Source organism: Physella acuta, unplaced genomic scaffold, assembly GCF_028476545.2.
Source record: "Physella acuta isolate Inbredline_101_S28 unplaced genomic scaffold, ASM2847654v3 ptg000325l, whole genome shotgun sequence".
Lineage (NCBI taxonomy): Eukaryota > Metazoa > Mollusca > Gastropoda > Physidae > Physella > Physella acuta.
The window spans coordinates 175,353-197,373 of NW_026731844.1; the positions used below are offsets into that span (position 1 = coordinate 175,353).

Genomic DNA, 22,021 nt, shown 5'->3' on the forward strand with positions numbered 1-22,021 from the left:
TTTCGTTTTGCACCCCCCCCCCCCCCCCCCCACCTCGAACTTTTCATTTACACCCCCCTCAAACTTTCGATTTGCACCCCACCCCCGTCGAACTTTTCATTTGCACCCCCCCTCAAACTTTCAATTTGGCGCCCCCCCTAAGGTCGGCGCCCGGGGAAATATGTCCCCCCGCCCCCCCCCCCCCTACCCCCCCTCGTCCTCGCTACGCCTCTGATGGGTTCACATGCTGTCGTCAGTACATGAAACCCAATGGTGATGTCACAAACAAAAGATCCCATGACGTCAATATATGAAATCCCATGACGTCACCGGCTAAGATCCCATCGTGATGTCACCAGCTGATCCCCATTATGACGTCACAAGCTCAATTCCAGAAGATTGCCTGGATCCAGTGGTGCTTGTTTTTCCCTTGATCTAACCGTTACATCCTGTCAGTTGGGAGCGGAACCAGAAATGGGAGGTGTACATCCGGTCGTTGACCACCGATAGAGTACTGCCCCTTGTAACAAGGGAGACTATTTATCGCCGCCGTTAGGGAAACGTGGTGCTGACTTTGTCTTTAGTGTACAGTAAGGGGAGATAATCAATGGGGCATACAATATCAGATGAGCAGGTGGTTAAATATCACAGGAGAACAAACACTAAATGGCTTTAATACAAAAATGATCGTTTAAAAAAAATAATTTTGATGAATATCTGTGGGATAAAGATGGCAGTGACGTAGTTAGGATATTTTCTGCCGGGCGCTGTCCTGCTGTTGATGGCCACAAATATAAAATAAAACTATAAATAAGCTTTTCCTATTATTTTTTTATATAGTAGAAAAATCTATGGTAGCTAAAATGTTATAAAGAGATTTCATGAGCGTCCACCTTTAGGCCTGACTGTCGTTTTCTGTTATATTGGCTTAATAGGGGGCTGGGTGGTCAACATTTCATCCGGCCGCTTTAATTTATCCCAATAATCGTTGGGTACTCATTAGAGCTGAATGAACTAAGGGACGCTATACAAACATGATTTCAATGACTCGATTGTTCAACGTGCTCTGCCGACCATGTGACCACGCCATCGCTAAATAAACACCTTTAACCACCCCCGACGTATTTTGATGACAATATGTCAGGCTATTCGTCTCTACCTACAACCCCACAAGGTGGGCGTGGTTTCAAACTTCACTATGCATGCTGGGATTGATTTTTTAAAACGTGACGTCAGCTAAACTATTTAAATATGTTCATAGCTGAAATAAAAGCCAATCTTCAATTGCTTTTTTATTTATTTTTTTATTTTTCATTTTTTATTTTAATAGAACAAGAGTCTTCGTCGTTATAAAAAAAATCACTTTTTATGATTAAATTGTTACATGTTAAAATTGAATTATTGAATTATCAAATGTAATAAAAATCATGCAGTGATGTATATAAGAAGGTATGTTATAAATAATTAAATAAATTTATGTATATAGTTTATGTATATAGGTGGGGTTTTATATGTATGTCTTTTCAATGTATTTTAATTAAAAACTATCCCATACTTTACTGCTATAGATAGGAGATTGTACAGAATCCAATACTGGCGTAATTCTGGTAAACGTGAATATACAATGTGAAACGTTTTTTGCACAAAAAACACTGCTGTTGTGCAAAACAAGATTGGCTGATTAAACTTAGCTCAAGTTAATTAGATTAAAGCGTGGGTAAAAGGAGAAGTCGTAAATGAGGTTAAGTGTGTGGGAGTGGGGGTTGAGTTCATTAGTGTGTGGGACAGGGGGTTGAGATCATCATTGTGTGGGAGTGGGGGTTGACATCATCAGTGTGTGGGAGTGGGGGTTGAGTTCATTAGTGTGTGGGTGGTGGTTAAGTTTAATGTGTAGGAGTGGGGGTTGAGTTCATTAGAGTGCGGGACAGGGGTTGAGGTCATCAGTGTGTGGGAACGGGGGTTGAGGTCATCAGTGTGTGGGAATGGGGGTTGAGGTCATCAGTGTGTGGGAGTGGGGGTTGGCATCATCATTTTGTGGGAGTGGGGGTTGAGGTCATCATTGTGTGGGAATGGGGGTTGAGGTCATCAGTGTGTGGGAGTGGGGGTTGAGGTCATCAGTGTGTGGGAGTAGGGGTTGAGGTCATCAGTGTGTGGGAGTGGGGGTTGGCATCATCATTTTGTGGGAGTAGGGGTTGAGGTCATCAGTGTGTGGGAATGGGGGTTGAGGTCATCAGTGTGTGGGAGTAGGGGTTGAGGTCATCAGTGTGTGGGAGTAGGGGTTGAGGTCATCAGTGTGTGGGAATGGGGGTTGGCATCATCATTTTGTGGGAGTGGGGGTTGAGGTCATCATTGTGTGGGAATGGGGGTTGAGGTCATCAGTGTGTGGGAGTGGGGGTTGAGATCATCAGTGTGTGGGAGTGGGGGTTGAGGTCATCAGTGTGTGGGAATGGGGGTTGGCATCATCATTTTGTGGGAGTGGGGGTTGAGGTCATCATTGTGTGGGAATGGGGGTTGAGGTCATCAGTGTGTGGGAATGGGGGTTGGCATCATCATTTTGTGGGAGTGGGGGTTGAGGTCATCATTGTGTGGGAATGGGGGTTGGCATCATCATTTTGTGGGAGTGGGGGTTGAGGTCATCATTGTGTGGGAATGGGGGTTGAGGTCATCAGTGTGTGGGAGTGGGGGTTGAGATCATCAGTGTGTGGGAGTGGGGGTTGAGGTCATCAGTGTGTGGGAATGGGGGTTGGCATCATCATTTTGTGGGAGTGGGGGTTGAGGTCATCATTGTGTGGGAATGGGGGTTGAGGTCATCATTTTGTGGGAGTGGGGGTTGAGGTCATCATTGTGTGGGAGGGGGGTTGAGGTCATCATTTTGTGGGAGTGGGGGTTGAGGTCATCATTGTGTGGGAATGGGGGTTGAGGTCATCAGTGTGTGGGAGTGGGGGTTGAGATCATCAGTGTGTGGGAGTGGGGGTTGGCATCATCATTTTGTGGGAGTGGGGGTTGAGATCATCAGTGTGTGGGAGTGGGGGTTGAGATCATCAGTGTGTGGGAGTGGGGGTTGAGGTCATCAGTGTGTGGGAGTGGGGGTTGAGATCATCAGTGTGTGGGAGTGGGGGTTGAGATCATCAGTGTGTGGGAGTGGGGGTTGAGATCATCAGTGTGTGGGAATGGGGGTTGAGGTCATCAGTGTGTGGGAGTGGGGGTTGAGATCATCAGTGTGTGGGAGTGGGGGTTGAGATCATCAGTGTGTGGGAGTGGGGGTTTAGGTCATCAGTGTTTGGGAGTGGGGGGTGAGATCATCAGTGTGTGGGAGTGGGGGTTGAGGTCATCAGTGTGTGGGGGTGGGGTTGAGGTCATCAGTGTGTGGGAGTGGGGGTTGAGGTCATCAGTGTGTGGGGGTGGGGTTGAGGTCATCAGTGTGTGGGAGTGGGGGTTGAGGTCATCAGTGTGTGGGAGTGGGGGTTGAGGTCATCAGTGTTTGGGAGTGGGGGGTGAGATCATCAGTGTGTGGGAGTGGGGGTTGAGATCATCAGTGTGTGGGAGTGGGGGTTGAGGTCATCAGTGTTTGGGAGTGGGGGGTGAGATCATCATTGTGTGGGAGTGGGGGTTGACATCATCAGTGTGTGGGAGTGGGGGTTGAGTTCATTAGTGTGTGGGTGGTGGTAAAGTTTAATGTGTAGGAGTGGGGGTTGAGTTCATTAGAGTGCGGGACAGGGGTTGAGGTCATCAGTGTGTGGGAATGGGGGTTGAGGTCATCAGTGTGTGGGAATGGGGGTTGAGGTCATCAGTGTGTGGGAGTGGGGGTTGGCATCATCATTTTGTGGGAGTGGGGGTTGAGGTCATCATTGTGTGGGAATGGGGGTTGAGGTCATCAGTGTGTGGGAGTGGGGGTTGAGGTCATCAGTGTGTGGGAGTAGGGGTTGAGGTCATCAGTGTGTGGGAGTGGGGGTTGGCATCATCATTTTGTGGGAGTAGGGGTTGAGGTCATCAGTGTGTGGGAATGGGGGTTGAGGTCATCAGTGTGTGGGAGTAGGGGTTGAGGTCATCAGTGTGTGGGAGTAGGGGTTGAGGTCATCAGTGTGTGGGAATGGGGGTTGGCATCATCATTTTGTGGGAGTGGGGGTTGAGGTCATCATTGTGTGGGAATGGGGGTTGAGGTCATCAGTGTGTGGGAGTGGGGGTTGAGATCATCAGTGTGTGGGAGTGGGGGTTGAGGTCATCAGTGTGTGGGAATGGGGGTTGGCATCATCATTTTGTGGGAGTGGGGGTTGAGGTCATCATTGTGTGGGAATGGGGGTTGAGGTCATCAGTGTGTGGGAATGGGGGTTGGCATCATCATTTTGTGGGAGTGGGGGTTGAGGTCATCATTGTGTGGGAATGGGGGTTGAGGTCATCAGTGTGTGGGAGTGGGGGTTGAGATCATCAGTGTGTGGGAGTGGGGGTTGAGGTCATCAGTGTGTGGGAATGGGGGTTGGCATCATCATTTTGTGGGAGTGGGGGTTGAGGTCATCATTGTGTGGGAATGGGGGTTGGCATCATCATTTTGTGGGAGTGGGGGTTGAGGTCATCATTGTGTGGGAATGGGGGTTGAGGTCATCAGTGTGTGGGAGTGGGGGTTGAGATCATCAGTGTGTGGGAGTGGGGGTTGAGGTCATCAGTGTGTGGGAATGGGGGTTGGCATCATCATTTTGTGGGAGTGGGGGTTGAGGTCATCATTGTGTGGGAATGGGGGTTGAGGTCATCAGTGTGTGGGAGTGGGGGTTGAGGTCATCATTTTGTGGGAGTGGGGGTTGAGGTCATCATTGTGTGGGAGGGGGGTTGAGGTCATCATTTTGTGGGAGTGGGGGTTGAGGTCATCATTGTGTGGGAATGGGGGTTGAGGTCATCAGTGTGTGGGAGTGGGGGTTGAGATCATCAGTGTGTGGGAGTGGGGGTTGGCATCATCATTTTGTGGGAGTGGGGGTTGAGGTCATCATTGTGTGGGAATGGGGGTTGAGGTCATCAGTGTGTGGGAGTGGGGGTTGAGATCATCAGTGTGTGGGAGTGGGGGTTGAGATCATCAGTGTGTGGGAGTGGGGGTTGAGGTCATCAGTGTGTGGGAGTGGGGGTTGAGATCATCAGTGTGTGGGAGTGGGGGTTGAGATCATCAGTGTGTGGGAGTGGGGGTTGAGATCATCAGTGTGTGGGAATGGGGGTTGAGGTCATCAGTGTGTGGGAGTGGGGGTTGAGATCATCAGTGTGTGGGAGTGGGGGTTGAGATCATCAGTGTGTGGGAGTGGGGGTTGAGGTCATTAGTGTTTGGGAGTGGGGGGTGAGATCATCAGTGTGTGGGAGTGGGGGTTGAGGTCATCAGTGTGTGGGGGTGGGGTTGAGGTCATCAGTGTGTGGGAGTGGGGGTTGAGGTCATCAGTGTGTGGGGGTGGGGTTGAGGTCATCAGTGTGTGGGAGTGGGGGTTGAGGTCATCAGTGTGTGGGAAGTGGGGGTTGAGGCTACTCGAACCTCGACCTTAAGAACTATGTGTGTGTTCGTTTGAAAACTCTTGTTGTAATTCCAAAAGGACAGATGAAGTAGAGTTTCTCCTGTGAACCCTGCATATGGAGGTATAAACGCCCAGCCACCTTTAATTTCCCAAACGTGAGTCAGGTATTTATTTAAGCTCTGTGGGCTCAAAGACGTCCTTTAAACACAATGCCAAATTTTGGGTTAGTAGTCGTAATCCCTGGGGGGGGGGGGAGGAGGGTTTTAGTGTTTTAAAGCAAATTTTTTCAGTGACAGCAATGGTACTGTCGAATTCACAAATTATGAATTACTGAAAAGTAGAAAAAACAACTAAATAGCGGCGTGTGATACGCCGCGGGTCGGCTCGTGGTAAATAAAACGCAACCTTGTCAAAAATATGTTTCTATTTATTTTTTTTTATAAAACAATTTTCTTTTTAAATTGGAAAATGGGAAATAAGCGTTGCCGAATATCTTTTTTCACGAATGAGCGTCTAATGTTAAGAGATTGATAAGTTTTGTTATTGAGGAATGTATCCACAGGGCATGATCCTGCCCGGATCTTCAATAAAGCTAATCTAGCCGCAATCTTGGATGGCAGTCAAGGCCATGACCTTGGCAGCAACAATCGCATACATCAATTTATTATTTTTTAAAATTTCGTTTTATATTCAAATGGCATTGAAATCAATGCTGCTTTAAAATATATCGCCAACGACAGGATTAAATAATAAAATCTTCTTCCTCTTCTTCGTTCTGAATGTTGGAAGAGATCCCTCAAACATAATTAAGTATAAGTGTAAACTGGCTATGCGCCCATTGAGGCCATTGACTCCGATTTGAGCCTGTTTTTAACACGTTTTTATTAACTCAGCTTCGCGTGGATGTGTTTGTTGTTAAAATTGACATCGAAAATTAGCCCACTTCTGATTGTTCTATAGTTCTGAAATTTGGCATGCAGGTTACTTTCGCCTAACAATTTCAGATGCAATCATAAAAACTAGCAATTAGAGACCGTAATTAGCTTAATTTAATTACGCCCCAAGGACCATAAAATTGAGGACATGATTTCTAAAGATACCGACAAGACTGGAGGCCTATAGACACAGTTACTTCGGCCCCAATCGATGTGAGCGCGCTGGCCGTGATCGTATAGTGGTTAGTACTTCGCGTTGTGGCCGCGACAACCCAGGTTCGAATCCTGGTCGCTCAAGATTTTTTTAGTCCGTGTATTTATAAACACTTTTTTAAAAACCACGTTTTTCATGTGTAGCAACGGACTAAAAAGGAGAAAATAAAATACTTAAAAAAAAACTTTTTAAAAAACCACGTTTTTCTTGTGGACTAAAAAGTAGAAAATAACTATTTACATACATTTGATGACAAAAAACGTGGGTCGGGCAGATGGGTCGGGAAATTTGATGGTGAACGTACCCACGTTTTTTGTCATCAAATGTATGTAAATAGTTATTTTCTACTTTTTAGTCCACAAGAAAAACGTGGTTTTTTAAAAAGTTTTTTTTTAAGTATTTTATTCTTTTTGGATTTGCTTTTGTCCAACCAAGAACAAACTGTTTGATTTTAGAGTTATCTCTCCTAGAATGTGGGACGGAGTGTTCTATCGGTAGAGAACTGGATTGCTAACCCGTAAGTCTCAAGTTCGAATCCGGGTTCAAGTAGACCGTCCCTGAGTCCACCCAACTCTGATGGGTACCTAACTCACGTTAGGGAAAGTAAAGGCTGCTGGGCATAGTGATGACCACACTATCTCCTTATATGCCAAGGTCACAGAAACAAGTAAACTCTACTTCACTTGCCCCATAGACCGTCAGGTTTGAAAGGGAAACTTTCTCCTAGAAGAATATCATTTGCCCGAGGGTTCGAACTCGAGACTTTTCCACATGTCAATGACTAACATGTTGATCCTAACCCCACTTATTTACAGGTCAATGACCAACATGCTAATCCTAACCCCACTAATCCACAGGTCAATGACCAACATGCTAATCCACTAATCCACAGGTCAATGACCAACATGCTAATCCTAACCCCACTTATTTACAGCTCAATGACCAACATGCTAATCCTAACCCCACTAATCCACAGGTCAATGACCAACATGCTAATCCACTAATCCACAGGTCAATGACCAACATGCTAATCCTAACCCCACTTATTTACAGGTCAATGACCAAATTGCTAATCCTAACCCCACTAATCCACAGGTCAATGACCAACATGCTAATCCACTAATCCAAAGATCAATGACCAACATGCTAATCCTAACCCCACTAATCCACAGGTCAATGACCAACATGCTAATCCTAACCCCACTTATTTACAGGTCAATGACCAACATGCTAATCCTAACCCCACAAATCCACAGGTCAATGACCAACGTGCTAATCCTAATCCCACTAATCCACATGTCAATGACCAACATGCTAATCCTAACCCCACTTATTTACAGGTCAATGACCAACATGCTAATCCTAACCCCACTAATCCACAGGTCAATGACCAACATGCTAATCCACTAATCCAAAGATCAATGACCAACATGCTAATCCTAACCCCACTAATCCACAGGTCAATGACCAACATGCTAATCCTAACCCCACTTATTTACAGGTCAATGACCAACATGCTAATCCTAACCCCACAAATCCACAGGTCAATGACCAACGTGCTAATCCTAATCCCACTAATCCACATGTCAATGACCAACATGCTAATCCTAACCCCACTTATTTACAGGTCAATGACCAACATGCTAATCCTAACCCCACTAATCCACAGGTCAATGACCAACATGCTAATCCACTAATCCAAAGATCAATGACCAACATGCTAATCCTAACCCCACTAATCCACAGGTCAATGACCAACATGCTAATCCTAACCCCACTTATTTACAGGTCAATGACCAACATGCTAATCCTAACCCCACAAATCCACAGGTCAATGACCAACGTGCTAATCCTAATCCCACTAATCCACATGTCAATGACCAACATGCTAATCCTAATCCCACTAATCCACATGTCAATGACCAACATGCTAATCCTAATCCCACTAATCCACATGTCAATGACCAACATGCTAATCCTAATCCCACTAATCCACAGGTCAATGACCAACATGCTAATCCTGAACCTGGCTCTGGCCGACTCTCTGATCATGGTGTTTGGCCTACCGGAGATCGTCCAGTTCATGATGAACAATGGCTGGCAGCTGGGTCAGGTCGCCTGCTCTACGGACAGGACGGTGCTCGTGTGTGCGCTCTACTCGTCAGTACTCACCCTCGTGGCTGTGTGTATAGAGAGGTAGGTCACGTGGTTGTGTGTATAGAGAGGTAGGTCACGTGGTTGTTCGTATAGAGAGGTAGGTCACGTGGTTGTTTGTATAGAGAGGTAGGTCACGTGGTTGTTTGTATAGAGAGGTAGGTCACGTGGTTATTTGTATAGAGAGGTAGGTCACGTGGTTGTTTGTATAGAGAGGTGGGTCACGTGGTTGTTTGTATAGAGAGGTAGGTCACGTGGTTGTTTGTATAGAGAGGTAGGTCACGTGGTTGTTTGTATAGAGAGGTGGGTCACGTGGTTGTTTGTATAGAGAGGTGGGTCACGTGGTTGTTTGTATAGAGAGGTAGGTCACGTGGTTGTTTGTATAGAGAGGTAGGTCACGTGGTTGTTTGTATAGAGAGGTAGGTCACGTGGTTGCATAGAGAGGTAGGTCACGTGGTTGTTTGTATAGAGAGGTAGGTCACGTGGTTGTTTGTATAGAGAGGTAGGTCACGTGGTTGTTTGTATAGAGAGGTAGGTCACGTGGTTGTTTGTATAGAGAGGTAGGTCACGTGGTTGTTTGTATAGAGAGGTAGGTCACGTGGCTGTTTGTATAGAGAGGTAGGTCACGTGGCTGTTTGTATAGAGAGGTAGGTCACGTGGTTGTATAGAGAGGTAGGTCACGTGGTTGTTTGTATAGAGAGGTAGGTCACGTGGTTGTTTGTATAGAGAGGTAGGTCACGTGGTTGTTTGTATAGAGAGGTAGGTCACGTGGTTGTTTGTATAGAGAGGTAGGTCACGTGGTTGTTTGTATAGAGAGGTAGGTCACGTGGTTGTTTGTATAGAGAGGTAGGTCACGTGGTTGTTTGTATAGAGAGGTGGGTCACGTGGTTGTTTGTATAGAGAGGTGGGTCACGTGGTTGTTTGTATAGAGAGGTAGGTCACGTGGTTGTTTGTATAGAGAGGTAGGTCACGTGGTTGTTTGTATAGAGAGGTAGGTCACGTGGTTGCATAGAGAGGTAGGTCACGTGGTTGTTTGTATAGAGAGGTAGGTCACGTGGTTGTTTGTATAGAGAGGTAGGTCACGTGGTTGTTTGTATAGAGAGGTAGGTCACGTGGTTGTTTGTATAGAGAGGTAGGTCACGTGATTGTTTAAATAAAGAGGTAGGTCACGTGGTTGTTTGTATAGAGGTAGGTCACGTGGTTGTTTGTATAGAGAGGTAGGTCACGTGGTTGTTTGTATAGAGAGGTAGGTCACGTGGTTGTTTGTATAGAGAGGTAGGTCACGTGGTTGTTTGTATAGAGAGGTAGGTCACGTGGTTGTTTGTATACAGAGGTAGGTCACGTGGTTGTTTGTATAGAGAGGTAGGTCACGTGGTCTTATTTATTTGATGATAGATTTAGTCACGCGGCTACTTAACCGCGTGATTGGTCTATTTAAATAGAAAGGGTTCGTTGCAGGTTGGCTTTTTATGACAAACATATATAATTGATATAGAAAATATATGATTTAAACATCCTGTGTCCCCCCCCCCCCTCATCACCGAGAATTTTAAGTATGTGCGCCTCTGCCTCCGCCCCCGCCCACCCCACTCCCTCCCCCACCCGTAAAAAAAAATATCTGAAAAAAGTTCTGTTGTAATGCGAGTCGTTTTTATGTGGAACAATACCCGCGTAGGTGTGTCACATGATCCGTTTGTTTATATGGTTAACGTGTGTCACGTGTTTGGTTTGAATATAAAATAAGTCACGTGGCTGACACACCCCCCACGCGCTACATAGAGGCCAAGTGTTTGTTTATCTAAGCGTTGTCGTGTCTGTCTGTGTGTAGGGTTTCTTTTTTTAGTTTTTTTTCCCCGGGAGAACTTTTTAAAGGGGGGGGGGGGGCACTTGAATTTGAGCTATTATTTACTATATAATTTCCTTTTTATTTCGTCCGGTGTGGGGTGGGGGTGGACGGGCTTCAAGGAGGAGGTATTGTCCCTTAAGGGTCATCCATAAATGACGTCACACTCGTAGGGGGGAGGTGACGATGTGTGATGAGGAGGAGGGGGGATGGGGGTCAGATGTCGCGACGTCACACTTTTGCATTATAAAAAGCAATGTAATAGTAATTGTAATAGTTTAGACAAGATTTTAGAAAAATATCGATGTTTTAAAAAAATTCAACTGCAATTTTGAGGGGGGTTGTAGGTTGAGGTGTGACGTTTTAGGTAGGGGTCTGGCTTTTTGTGACGACGTGTGACTGAGGGGAGGGGGGAAGGTAAAAATCTTCAAAAAAGCGTGACGTCATTTATGGATGACCCCTTAGGCCACACCCACCCACCACACACCCCAGAAGAGATGTCTAAAAGAAACTCTGTCTTGTTGATAGACAAAGCAACGCCCTATTCAAAAGCTGTGTCACATGATATGTCACATGATATATGTCACATGATATATATCAATAGTATATGTGATTACATTTAAGATTTTTACACAGAAAAAAAAAATTCACAAGTAGAGGCCAGAAAAAATTTGAACTTCCAATTTCAAAATTTTATCCTGACGTATTGTGTGTCAGATATTTTTAATGCAATTTATTTTTTACGTGATAACAAATTAATATCAAAGATAATTCGTTAATTTTTTCCTTAATCATGATGAAAATCTTCACTTGAAAATGATCTAAAGCTTTCATCTTCGTGGAGGGGTTAATGACCTTGAATTACCTGTTGAAAATTGCGTGCATCTAAATAGACTGGTTTTTTCCTCGACAAAATTTTGTAAAATAAAGCAATTACTTTGTCAAAATATTGTTAGATAGAGCGATCTTTTCGTCTCGTGGCAAAGGGGTCAAGTCAGCTTATATTTAAATTTAATATTACAATAAAGGCGATAAAACCGTTAAGACTGCCTTAATGATACCATTTTATAATTTATTTAATTATTTATTTTACAGCTGAATTTATGCAACTGTCTTTAACAGTTTTATCATTTACCAATATATTTTTTGTCTCTAAATTAGTAAATTAGGAGTCTTGATTAATAGGATGAACTGGTAAAGTTTATGCATTGTTTTTTGCGTTAAGTCATTCTTTGCTAGAAATTGTTGAGAGCTTAGGATGTTTTCAATATGAGCCCTAAACTGTATTGCTCTGTGTGTGTTTTACTTTATGCATTGTTCTATATATGTCATCCTTTGTGTAAGGTCCTAGGTCCTAGTATTTGAACTAAGTGTTGAGCTATCTCTAGCTTTCTGACACTACCAAGAACTGATGCAATGTTCCATGTATTTGATCTATCTCTGATCTAAAACTACCAAGAACTGACGCAATGTTCCATGTATTTGATCTATCTCGTGTCTAAAACTACCAAGAACTGACGCAATGCTCCATGTATTTGATCTATCTCTGGTCTAAAACTACCAACAACTGACGCAATGTTCCATGTATTTGATCTATCTCTGATCTAAAACTACCAACAACTGACGCAATGTTCCATGTATTTGATCTATCTCTGGTCTAAAACTACCAACAACTGACACAATGTTCCATGAATGTAATCTCTGCTTCTCTGAAAGTCTAGAAAAAAAAACTGCTAGTCTTTGAATCATGTGACTCCAACTTCTGGGGAGTCTATTGACTCCGTCTTCTGATCCCCATAGTAGTATTTCCGGCAAGGTGAACGTTCTTTACCTGCGCATATAATCCAGACACAGATCCATAAAATAACGTCAGGTCGGTCATTAGCGTGAGTTCATAAAAGCTATACCTCATTATTCATTAACATGAAAAGGGCTTTTTTTTCTCTCTTTTCAACATGTCGTTCACCTAATAAGTAATTAACACAGTTTGATAATTAACAAGCCATGGAGAAACAATCTGAAAAATAAATTACCAAACCTAAAAATATCTCTTTTATAGAAACAGATTTTAAAACCTGACAGCGAAAAGACGGCGTCACGTTATGAACATCTCTGCATATTTTACAACTTTGTTGCCTTTTTCTACTTTCTCGTATAAACGAAGTATAGAGAAAGTCTTGTAATCGTAAAAAAAATAGAGATTTTTGCCAATCTCGACGTTTTACACCTCACTGAGTCGGAAGAACATAGTCTTGAATTTTGTCCGTATGTCTGTGTGGGTATGTGTGTGTGTATGTATATGTGTCTGTAAACACGATAACTTGAGTACCGTTACAGCTAGGTTGATGAAATTTCATAAGTATTATATCAAATTTGTAGATTCGTATCAACTTTTCAGCGATTTCTGATAACCGGAAGTGAAACTTTTTCTACTTTCAATTTTTCAAAAGCCTATAACTTGAGTACTATTTCATATAGATAAATGAAATTTCGCATATAAGTAAAAGATATAATTCTCTGCATTCTATAAAATTTTGAGCAATTTCCGTTGACCGGAAGTAGTAATTTACACTTTTTCCGATATCCGAAAAAACCGCATGTGAATTTATAAAGTACTAATAATATCCCGTACTATTATGCACATTTTGTTTGGCGTTCACTTGGTATGCAATTATTTTTTCTACGAGATTCTATTCTATTATAAAAAGTTTAAGTAATTAAAAATGGATTTAAAATAATGTCTATATCCCGAGTTGCCATCCCCTGTAGTGTTATATAAGAATATTCGAGAAAGTTCAGGGGAGATCATTCCGTGTTTATTTTATTCGTGTATATTTTTTATTCCGTTCGTGTGTGTGGGGTCGGGTAGCCGTGCTTGGCGGGGGTACAAACCTCAAGGAGATGCCTGAAAGGAACACTGCAAGCTACAGTTTATTGTGACCGGTCTTAACGGAGCGGATGTAGAGCTTTCTTTTATAATGTATGAATTGCTTCCCTTGGTGAACTTGTTTGATACGAGCGGAGAAACCAAACTTCAGCTGATCCAGGATTAGTTCTAGGGTTTCCGTAGTAAACTCAAGGTCTTGACAATTAGTGGATCTGGTACTGATGAAACCCCCACCCCGGTGACACCCCTCATCCACCCCTCTTTAGTGTCGGTTGGGTTATAGCTGGACCACACTTAATGGCCAGTCTGGGAAAATCCGTACCTCACTTGTTGAAATACTGGGGAAACCCGATTGCGCTTTGTATAATTTGCAATAGTTTATTTTTCCATATCCGCGACCATTGTAAAGTACAATGTCAGACACTGCATATTGCAGATGAAGTAGAGTTTATCTCTTTTTTAACCAAATGTCCAGCTCTGAGGTTAATTTTGACGGTCGCTTTTTCTCTCGATTTAGGTTAATTTAAGACTTATAGTTAGGACTAGGCTTAGTTGTGGATTTACTTCTTATATACCGGTTAATTGTTAGAGTTACCTGGTATTTGCCGGCTTAATTGTGGAGTCACCTGGTTTTTGCCGGCTTAATTGTGGAGTTACCTAGTATTTGCCGGCTTAATTGTGGAGTTACCTGGTATTTGCCGGCTTAATTGTGGAGTTACCTAGTATTTGTCGGCTTAATTGTGGAGTTACCTGGTATGTACCTGCTTAATTGTGGAGTTACCTGGTATTTGCCGGTTTAATTGTGGAGTTACCTGGTATTTGCCGGCTTAATTGTGGAGTTACCTGGTATTTGCCGGTTTAATTGTGGAGTTACCTGGTATTTGCCGGCTTAATTGTGGAGTTACCTGGTATTTGCCGGCTTAATTGTGTAGTTACCTGGTATTTGCCGGCTTAATTGTGGAGTTACCTGGTATTTGCCGGCTTAATTGTGGAGTTACCTGGTATTTGCCGGTTTAATTGTGGAGTTACCTGGTATTTGCCGGCTTAATTGTGGAGTTACCTGGTATTTGCCGGCTTAATTGTGGAGTTACCTGGTATTTGCCGGCTTAATTGTGGAGTTACCTGGTATTTGCCGGCTTAATTGTGGAGTTACCTGGTATTTGCCGGCTTAATTGTGGAGTTACCTAGTATTTGCCGGCTTAATTTTGTGAGTTACCTAACCTATACCGGCTTAATTTGGAAACCTTTTTAAAAATGTAGGTCAAGTGTTTGGTGGACTCGCGTGCTATATGATGACGTAACACACGCAGGGGCCAAGAAAACCTTTTTACGACCGGCCGTCTAGACAAATACATTAGGGCCACCCGGGCAGATGTACTGTAGCCGGATCCGGCTTTGTGGCTTTTGTGTTCCACGGCACACGTTGTCTTTCGTAATTACAAGCTTTCATTTGACTTGACTTCTCTTGTCTGAAAGATATCTCACCCGCCTCTACTGGACAGATTTCTTTTGAACTTTATTTACACGTGTAGCGCCGATGACAATGCATTAATATTTAAATTTCCGACGTGTGTACCTATATTTAAAAAAAAAAGCAATTCAGTACAAGTCTATGCTGTTAAGACAATGAAAGTGGAAAAAATGTTGACATCAAACTCAACTCTAGGCGTCAGCATGCGGCTCACAAACAAAACTTGGCTCATGTCAAGCAAGAGGCTCAGGACGAACGTGTGGCTCTTTTAATGAATAAACGTGGCCCATTGATTCTTATTACAATAGTCGAAATATAATGATAGCATCGATTTAGTTTAAAACGATAAAATATTAGGCATATGAATCAAAATAAAACAAAATAAAGGGAATATTAATCCAAATCAGAATTTAAGTAAGTTTCATTAAATATTTTCAGTAGGCTTAATTCTTAAATGGCTCGCTACGCCAAAAAAACCGCCGACCCCTTAAGTTTCATTAAATATTTTCAGTAGGATTAATTCTTAAATGGCTCGCTACGCCCAAAAAACCGCCGACCCCTTAACACAACTTACCCACTTCTGCGTTATACACACAGCAAAGGATACGGCAGTCTTCACGTCTTCTTCTTCTTCTTCGTTCTTAATTGTAAGAACTTCCTCCAACACAATCAAGTATTACGTGTCAACCCGTCTGACGCCCTACAGGTTGTTGACTCCGATTTCAGCCTGCTTTTCTTTCTTAACCTTGCTTCCATGGTATTTGTTCACCCGAGAACTAACTAACTCGTTCTTGACATAAGACGCAACTTACAAGAGAGCAAGCAAGAAATCCACGTTTTTAGTATCAATTTTAAACGTAAATGGGACTCCCCCAGCTCACCTCGCGTAGAAATATGGGGTAGGGGGGGGGGAGGCAAAATATTTTAAATAAAATGTCAAAGACGTTGTCACTTAGAAGCGATTAGTTTACAAAAGCTGCTAGAATATCTGAAAGTTTCTAAATGGATTATGTTTTAACACGATACAGAGGATTGTCTTTCGTCTGATAGTTTAATGAGCACTGAACCCCAGCGGGGTCGGGTAAACTTGGGTCATCTTTAACAGGGGGGGGGGTCGGGTAAACTTGGGTCATCTTTAACAGGGGGGGGTCAGGATAAACTGGGATTATCTTTACCAGCGGGTCAGGATAAACTGGGATTATCTTTAAAATGAGTCAGATAAACTTGGGTCATCTTTACCAGCGGGATCAGATTCTTCTTCTTCTTCGTTCTTAATTTTTAGTGTTGGAAGGGATCGAAGCTTATCTGCCAGAGGGTTTGAACTCGAGACTTTTTTCGAATTTATCAACCATGAGCTTTTTGCCGACTCGACCACGCCTCCGTAAAAAATTAAGGATACGTGTCAACTGGTTATGTGCCTTTGAGGCCATCGGCTCCGATTTCAGCATGCTTTTCTTTTTTGGATTTGCTTCCATAGCCTTTGTCCAACCAAGAACAACCTATAAGGCAGCAGTTGTTTTAATTTTGGAGTTGTCTCTCCTAGAAGGGTGGCTGTCCCCAGCTAACGAGCCTCATCTGCCCGAGGGTTCGAACTCAAGACTTTTCGGTTTAGCAAACATGAGCTTTACCGACTCGACCACGCCGACCCCTGGGGTCAGATTAACTTGGATCATCTTTACCAGTGGGGTCAGATAATCTGGGATCATCTTTACAAACGGGGTCAAAATAGCTTATATCTATGTCAGCCAGGTCCTATGTCTCTTTCAGGCATCTCTTCGAGAGGGAGGGGGGAGCATAGGTCTGCCCCCCCCTCCCTCACCCCTTGGGGAAAAACTTCTGGAAGAAACACTGGCCATGTCTCACTGAGCTAAAATCATTCTTTAGTTAGGCCTAACTGAGCTTAATTCATCTGTTTCATTCAGGTCTGGCTATTTCATCTTTATTTCCTCTGTATCGAACAAGTCAAATGTTGGTTCTTAGCCCTTTATGGAGCCCGTATCTGCCTTTTTAATCAGCGAAATTAAATACCCAGCCTTATCTCAAAGCGAACCGAAAATATTCGTAAACTCAAAAATAACCCACATTAAGGTGAAGGTCACGTTGTAGCCGCTTTCATGTGACCGGGTTTAGATCCGCTCTTTAATTTTCTATTTTTATCTCGACAACTTCCGGTCAAACGGAACTCTTAGAGTGGTCTTCCCTTGACCTTTTTTCTCTTGGCCATATGGTCTCGGCATTACAATGGTGTTCGGTGAACGGAAAGATTTGACTTGAGACCTTGACTTGGTTCTAGATCAAACTATTGACTTAAAGAAAGCTTTGACTTGAGACCTTGACTTGGTTCTAGAACAAACTATTGACAAAGAAAGCTTTGACTTGAGAATTTGACTTGGTTCTAGTACAAACTATTGACTTTAAAAACTTGGTTTTGGAACGTAAACAAACAATTCCCTTAAAATCTCAGTGCTAGAAAACAAACTATTGCCTTAAGTACAAGAAAACAAACAATTGAAACTTCGTTTCTTTTCTAGTACTAGAAAAGAAACGAAGTTTTTAAGAACTCAGTTCAGAACATAAATAAAGTATTTGATAACTCACTTCTCGAACATGAACAAAGTATTTAAGAACATACTTCTAGAACATAAACAAAGTATTGAAGAATTCAGTACAGAACACAAACAAAGTATTTGATAACTCACTTCTAGAACATGAACAAAGTATTTAAGAACATACTTCTAGAACATAAACAAAGTATTGAAGAATTCAGTACAGAACACAAACAAAGTATTTGATAACTCACTTCTCGAACATGAACAAAGTATTTAAGAACATACTTCTAGAACATAAACAAAATATTGAAGAACTCAGTTCAGAACATAAACAAAGTATTTCAGAACTCAGTTCTAGAACATAAGCAAAGTATTTGAGAACTCAGTTCTACAACATAAACAAAGTATTTAAGAACTCAGTTCTACAACATAAACAAAGTATTTAAGAACTCAGTTCTAGAACATAAACAAAGTATTGAACGTCCAAATGTGTACTTTTCCGCCTGTAACGTAATTCACGCAAATGAGACGGCCAACATATGTACTTGTCCCTGCTTTATTTGTGATCCCCCACAAGAGTTCTGAGATCCTGGGACTGGGCAGGTCGTTAAAAATCTCCCCACAAAATTGATTCCAGAGATGATACTACGTCAACAGTCTTATAGTGGGGTGGGGGGGGGGGGGGTAGAGAAAAAAAATGTCCATTTATCTCGGTTAGTTTGGCCGTTTGTGTTGTAGAGAAGAAATCAAGAAAACTATCCCATTCATCACACTGAGGGTACGGTTGATGTTAGGATAACATCGGTGACCATTTAACCCGTCTTACCCTTACGCTTATCTTCATTTGGTTGGTGCTTTCTTATGTTTATGAAGAGCAAAAATCTGGTGTTTTCTTAAGTTCTTAAGAGCCAAATTCTGCTTTCTTTAATAATATTTGTTGAGAACAAAATAATGTTTTTCACATTAGTTATTAAGAGAAAAAAAATCTAGATTTACTTGTTATTAATTTTTGCACAAATTTTGCTTTTCTATTTTAGTACGGACAATTCGTTTAATGGTAAAGAAATCAATTATTGATTTTGTAGTTGGGCTATAGAGCACTTAGGAAAATTAGTGCTTTCGTTCTTACAAAATGTATGTAGATAAAATAAGATAAATTACTGCTTTCGTTCTTACAAAAGCTATGTAGATAAAATAAGATAAATTAGTGCTTTCGTTCTTACAGAATTTATGTAGATAAAATAAGATCAATTAGTGCTTTCGTTCTTACAAAATTTATGTAGATAAACTAAGATAAATTAGTGCTTTCGTTCTTACAAAAGTTATGTAAACTAAGATAAATTAGTGCTTTCATTCTTACAAAAGTTATGTAGATAAACTAAGATAAATTAGTGCTTTCGTTCTTGCAAAAGTTATGTAGATAAAATAAGATAAATTAGTGCTTTCGTTCTTACAAAATGTATGTAGATAAACTAAGATAAATTAGTGCTTTCGTTCTTACAAAAGTTATGTAGTTCAACTAGGATTGGCGGTCAGTACACTAGTGTACGTGAAATATATGGACAGTGAAATTTGTATGTAACGGAAACGTGTATGGACAGTCAGTAAACTATTTTGTATCCATAGATCTAATATTGACAGCAAGTAAACTATTTTGTATCCATAGATCTAATATTGACAGTCAGTAAACTATTTTGTATCCATAGAACTAATATTGACAGTCAGTAAACTATTTTGTATCCATAGATCTAATATTGACAGCAAGCAGGGGCGGAACTACCATACCGCCAGACCCCGCAGTGCGGGGGGGCCCAGGACGTTTAGGGGCCCATTTCCGACCAAAAGCAATGAATTTTTTTTCAAAAATTATGTTTTCCATGCATCTTAAAAGTGGTTTTGTAAAAAAAAAAAAAACAAAAAAAAAAAAACAGGTCTACTATAGCAGAGATTGTTGCGTAGAAAAATATTTTAAAATCTCCAAGGGCTATAGTCTGAAAGGTAGGCAAACATTCCCACAACTTCCATGACTTACTGCCCTTCTTTAAAATAGGGATGCCCACGAATCTCATTTACATAGTTTTGTACTATGTATAGTAAAAAGCAATTGATTCTCTGAATTGTTATTTAAATAAGACGTACTAAACAATGGTATAGATATAAAAATCAATGTTTTCAAAATTGATATTATAAAAGCCAAAAATGAAAAAAATAAACATAACGCGAGAAACCATTCACGAATTAAGCATACGTCTTTATTTATTTTTGACCAGTTAAGTATGAAAGTAAAATAGTATAATGATATAAATTTTTCTAGTTTGTTCTCTCAGAATGGTTATTTATTGCAATGAAGTAGACTAAATTACTCTGTTTAGATACAGATTATATATATATATATATATATATATATATATATATATATATATATATATATATATATATATATATATTTTTTTTTATTATTAGTTTCGTCACTGGCAACTTAATAGTGGTTTTGTAAGTAACAAACAGAATACAGATCTAATACAGTAGTGATGTTATATAGGAGCTAAGACATGCTGTTGCGTAAAAAAATAAAAAAATAATAAACACAGCTGTAGTGTGAAAGATAGGAAAACGTTCAAACCATTTCCATAAATTATTTCCCTTTTTCAAATAGTCAAATAGGGGTGCTCAAAAGCTCTTTTAATAGATTTTTAATAATAAAATTAAAAAGCAATTACTTATCTTAAATGGTATAGTATAAAAATGAAACGTAGTTAAAGTTAATAATATAAATACAAAAAAATAACATAAAAATAAACATAACACGAGACACCATTACTTATACAAAGCTTCATATACTTTTAACCGACTTAATGATTAGAAGTATTTTATACACATGAAAACAGAGATTTTCAAAACAGACCAATGCACTCATACACATGACATGCTGTTGTGACTAGATTTAATTGAATTTTTTTTTTCAAAACCCGATCAGGCTAGAAAGGAGTATCCTATATTCGTATTGTGTTTGGATGTGTGTGTATGTATATATATATATATATACATACATATATACATATATATAAATATATAAATATATAAATATATAAATATATATATATATATATATATATATATATATATATATATATATATATATATATATATATACATATATGGGGGCCCAAAAAAATTTTTTGCGGGGTGGCCCATTTTTTCTAGTTCCGCCACTGACAGCAAGTAAACTATTTTGTATCCATAGATCTAAGATTGACTGTCAGTAAACTATTTTGTATCCATAGATCTAATATTGACAGCAAGTAAACTATTTTGTATCCATAGATCTAATATTGACAGTCAGTAAACTATTTTGTAGTCATAGATCTAATATTGACAGTCAGTAAACTATTTTGTATCCATAGATCTAGGATTGACAGAAAGTAAACTATTTTGTATCCATAGATCTAGGATTGACAGAAAGTAAACTATTTTGTATCCATAGATCTAGGATTGACAGAAAGTAAACTATTTTGTATTTGTATCCATAGAACTAAGATTGACAGTCATTAATATGTTTATGATCATCTGCTTGCGAAATTCTAATTGTTTTGTCGTTGCATAATGTTAAAAAAAAATCTTTCTGCATTTGTTGGCAGCTTTAAATGTTTTGTTGACGTTTTCTGAGCTAATTAGTAACATTAAAAGATATATCTGCATATCTTAATTAGTGCATTAGATTTCAATTAAAAATGTCATTATTTTTTACTTCCCTGTACACTTTCTAAATGAGAGTATTACAGAGATGTTAAGTGATGTGTTGATGCTATTTTGTCTTACATCATGGTAATTTTAAGTTAGGTTGCAATGCTGATTCATTCTTTTTTTTTTTTTCATCTTTTCGGGTTATTTACTAAAGCCTGTAGGATATATTTGTCAGTTGATAAGGAGGTGATGTGAACCGCTTGCACTACTTTACTTTATTCCCTCCATTCATATCAAACAGAGGGCGCCAATTTTCATGATGTTTAAATTTTTGAATTTACTCTTATCCGCATTTCATTTATTGTGATTATTATTTTATACACAAGTACAAGCTATCTTTTTAATTTTTCAAATTTTACATTATTTCCTGTAATTTTCTTTTAGTGATTTTGTTGGGTTTTTTTCTTTTTTTTTTCTGTTTTTTTCCGGTGCTGCTTTTTAACGTACGCAGATACAAGCTTAAATTTGTTGTCCCAATACTTCAAAAAATCTCAGAAGGATTTTTTTTACCGTCGTTTGGTTTTAATGAGGGAAGTAATCTACTTGCTCCGTCTAACTTGTAGTGGGCAGCAACTCTCAGTACAGTTTGTAGAGGGCAGTAATTGGCTTGTTTTCATCTGGTTCTGAGAGACCTCTGACACCACCATCAGACAGGTCGCTGCCTCTCGCATTTAATTCTAGTCATTAACCCTCTGACGTCGAACCCAGGACCAGTGTACCGTCCTCATCTCGTGTGTAGCAGTGGTGTCTTGTCTGACTCCC

General features: G+C 40.6%; 1 protein-coding gene across 1 annotated transcript in view; it reads left to right on the forward strand.

Annotated features, from left to right (window-relative positions):
* Nucleotides 1-22,021, forward strand: part of LOC131940707 (neuropeptide receptor 15-like) — a 100,774-nt gene that overhangs the window by 14,157 nt on the left and 64,596 nt on the right. The window contains exon 2 of the mRNA XM_059299464.1: nt 8,610-8,807. Within this exon, the coding sequence (XP_059155447.1) occupies nt 8,610-8,807 (198 nt within the window). The remainder of the gene's footprint in view (nt 1-8,609; nt 8,808-22,021) is intronic.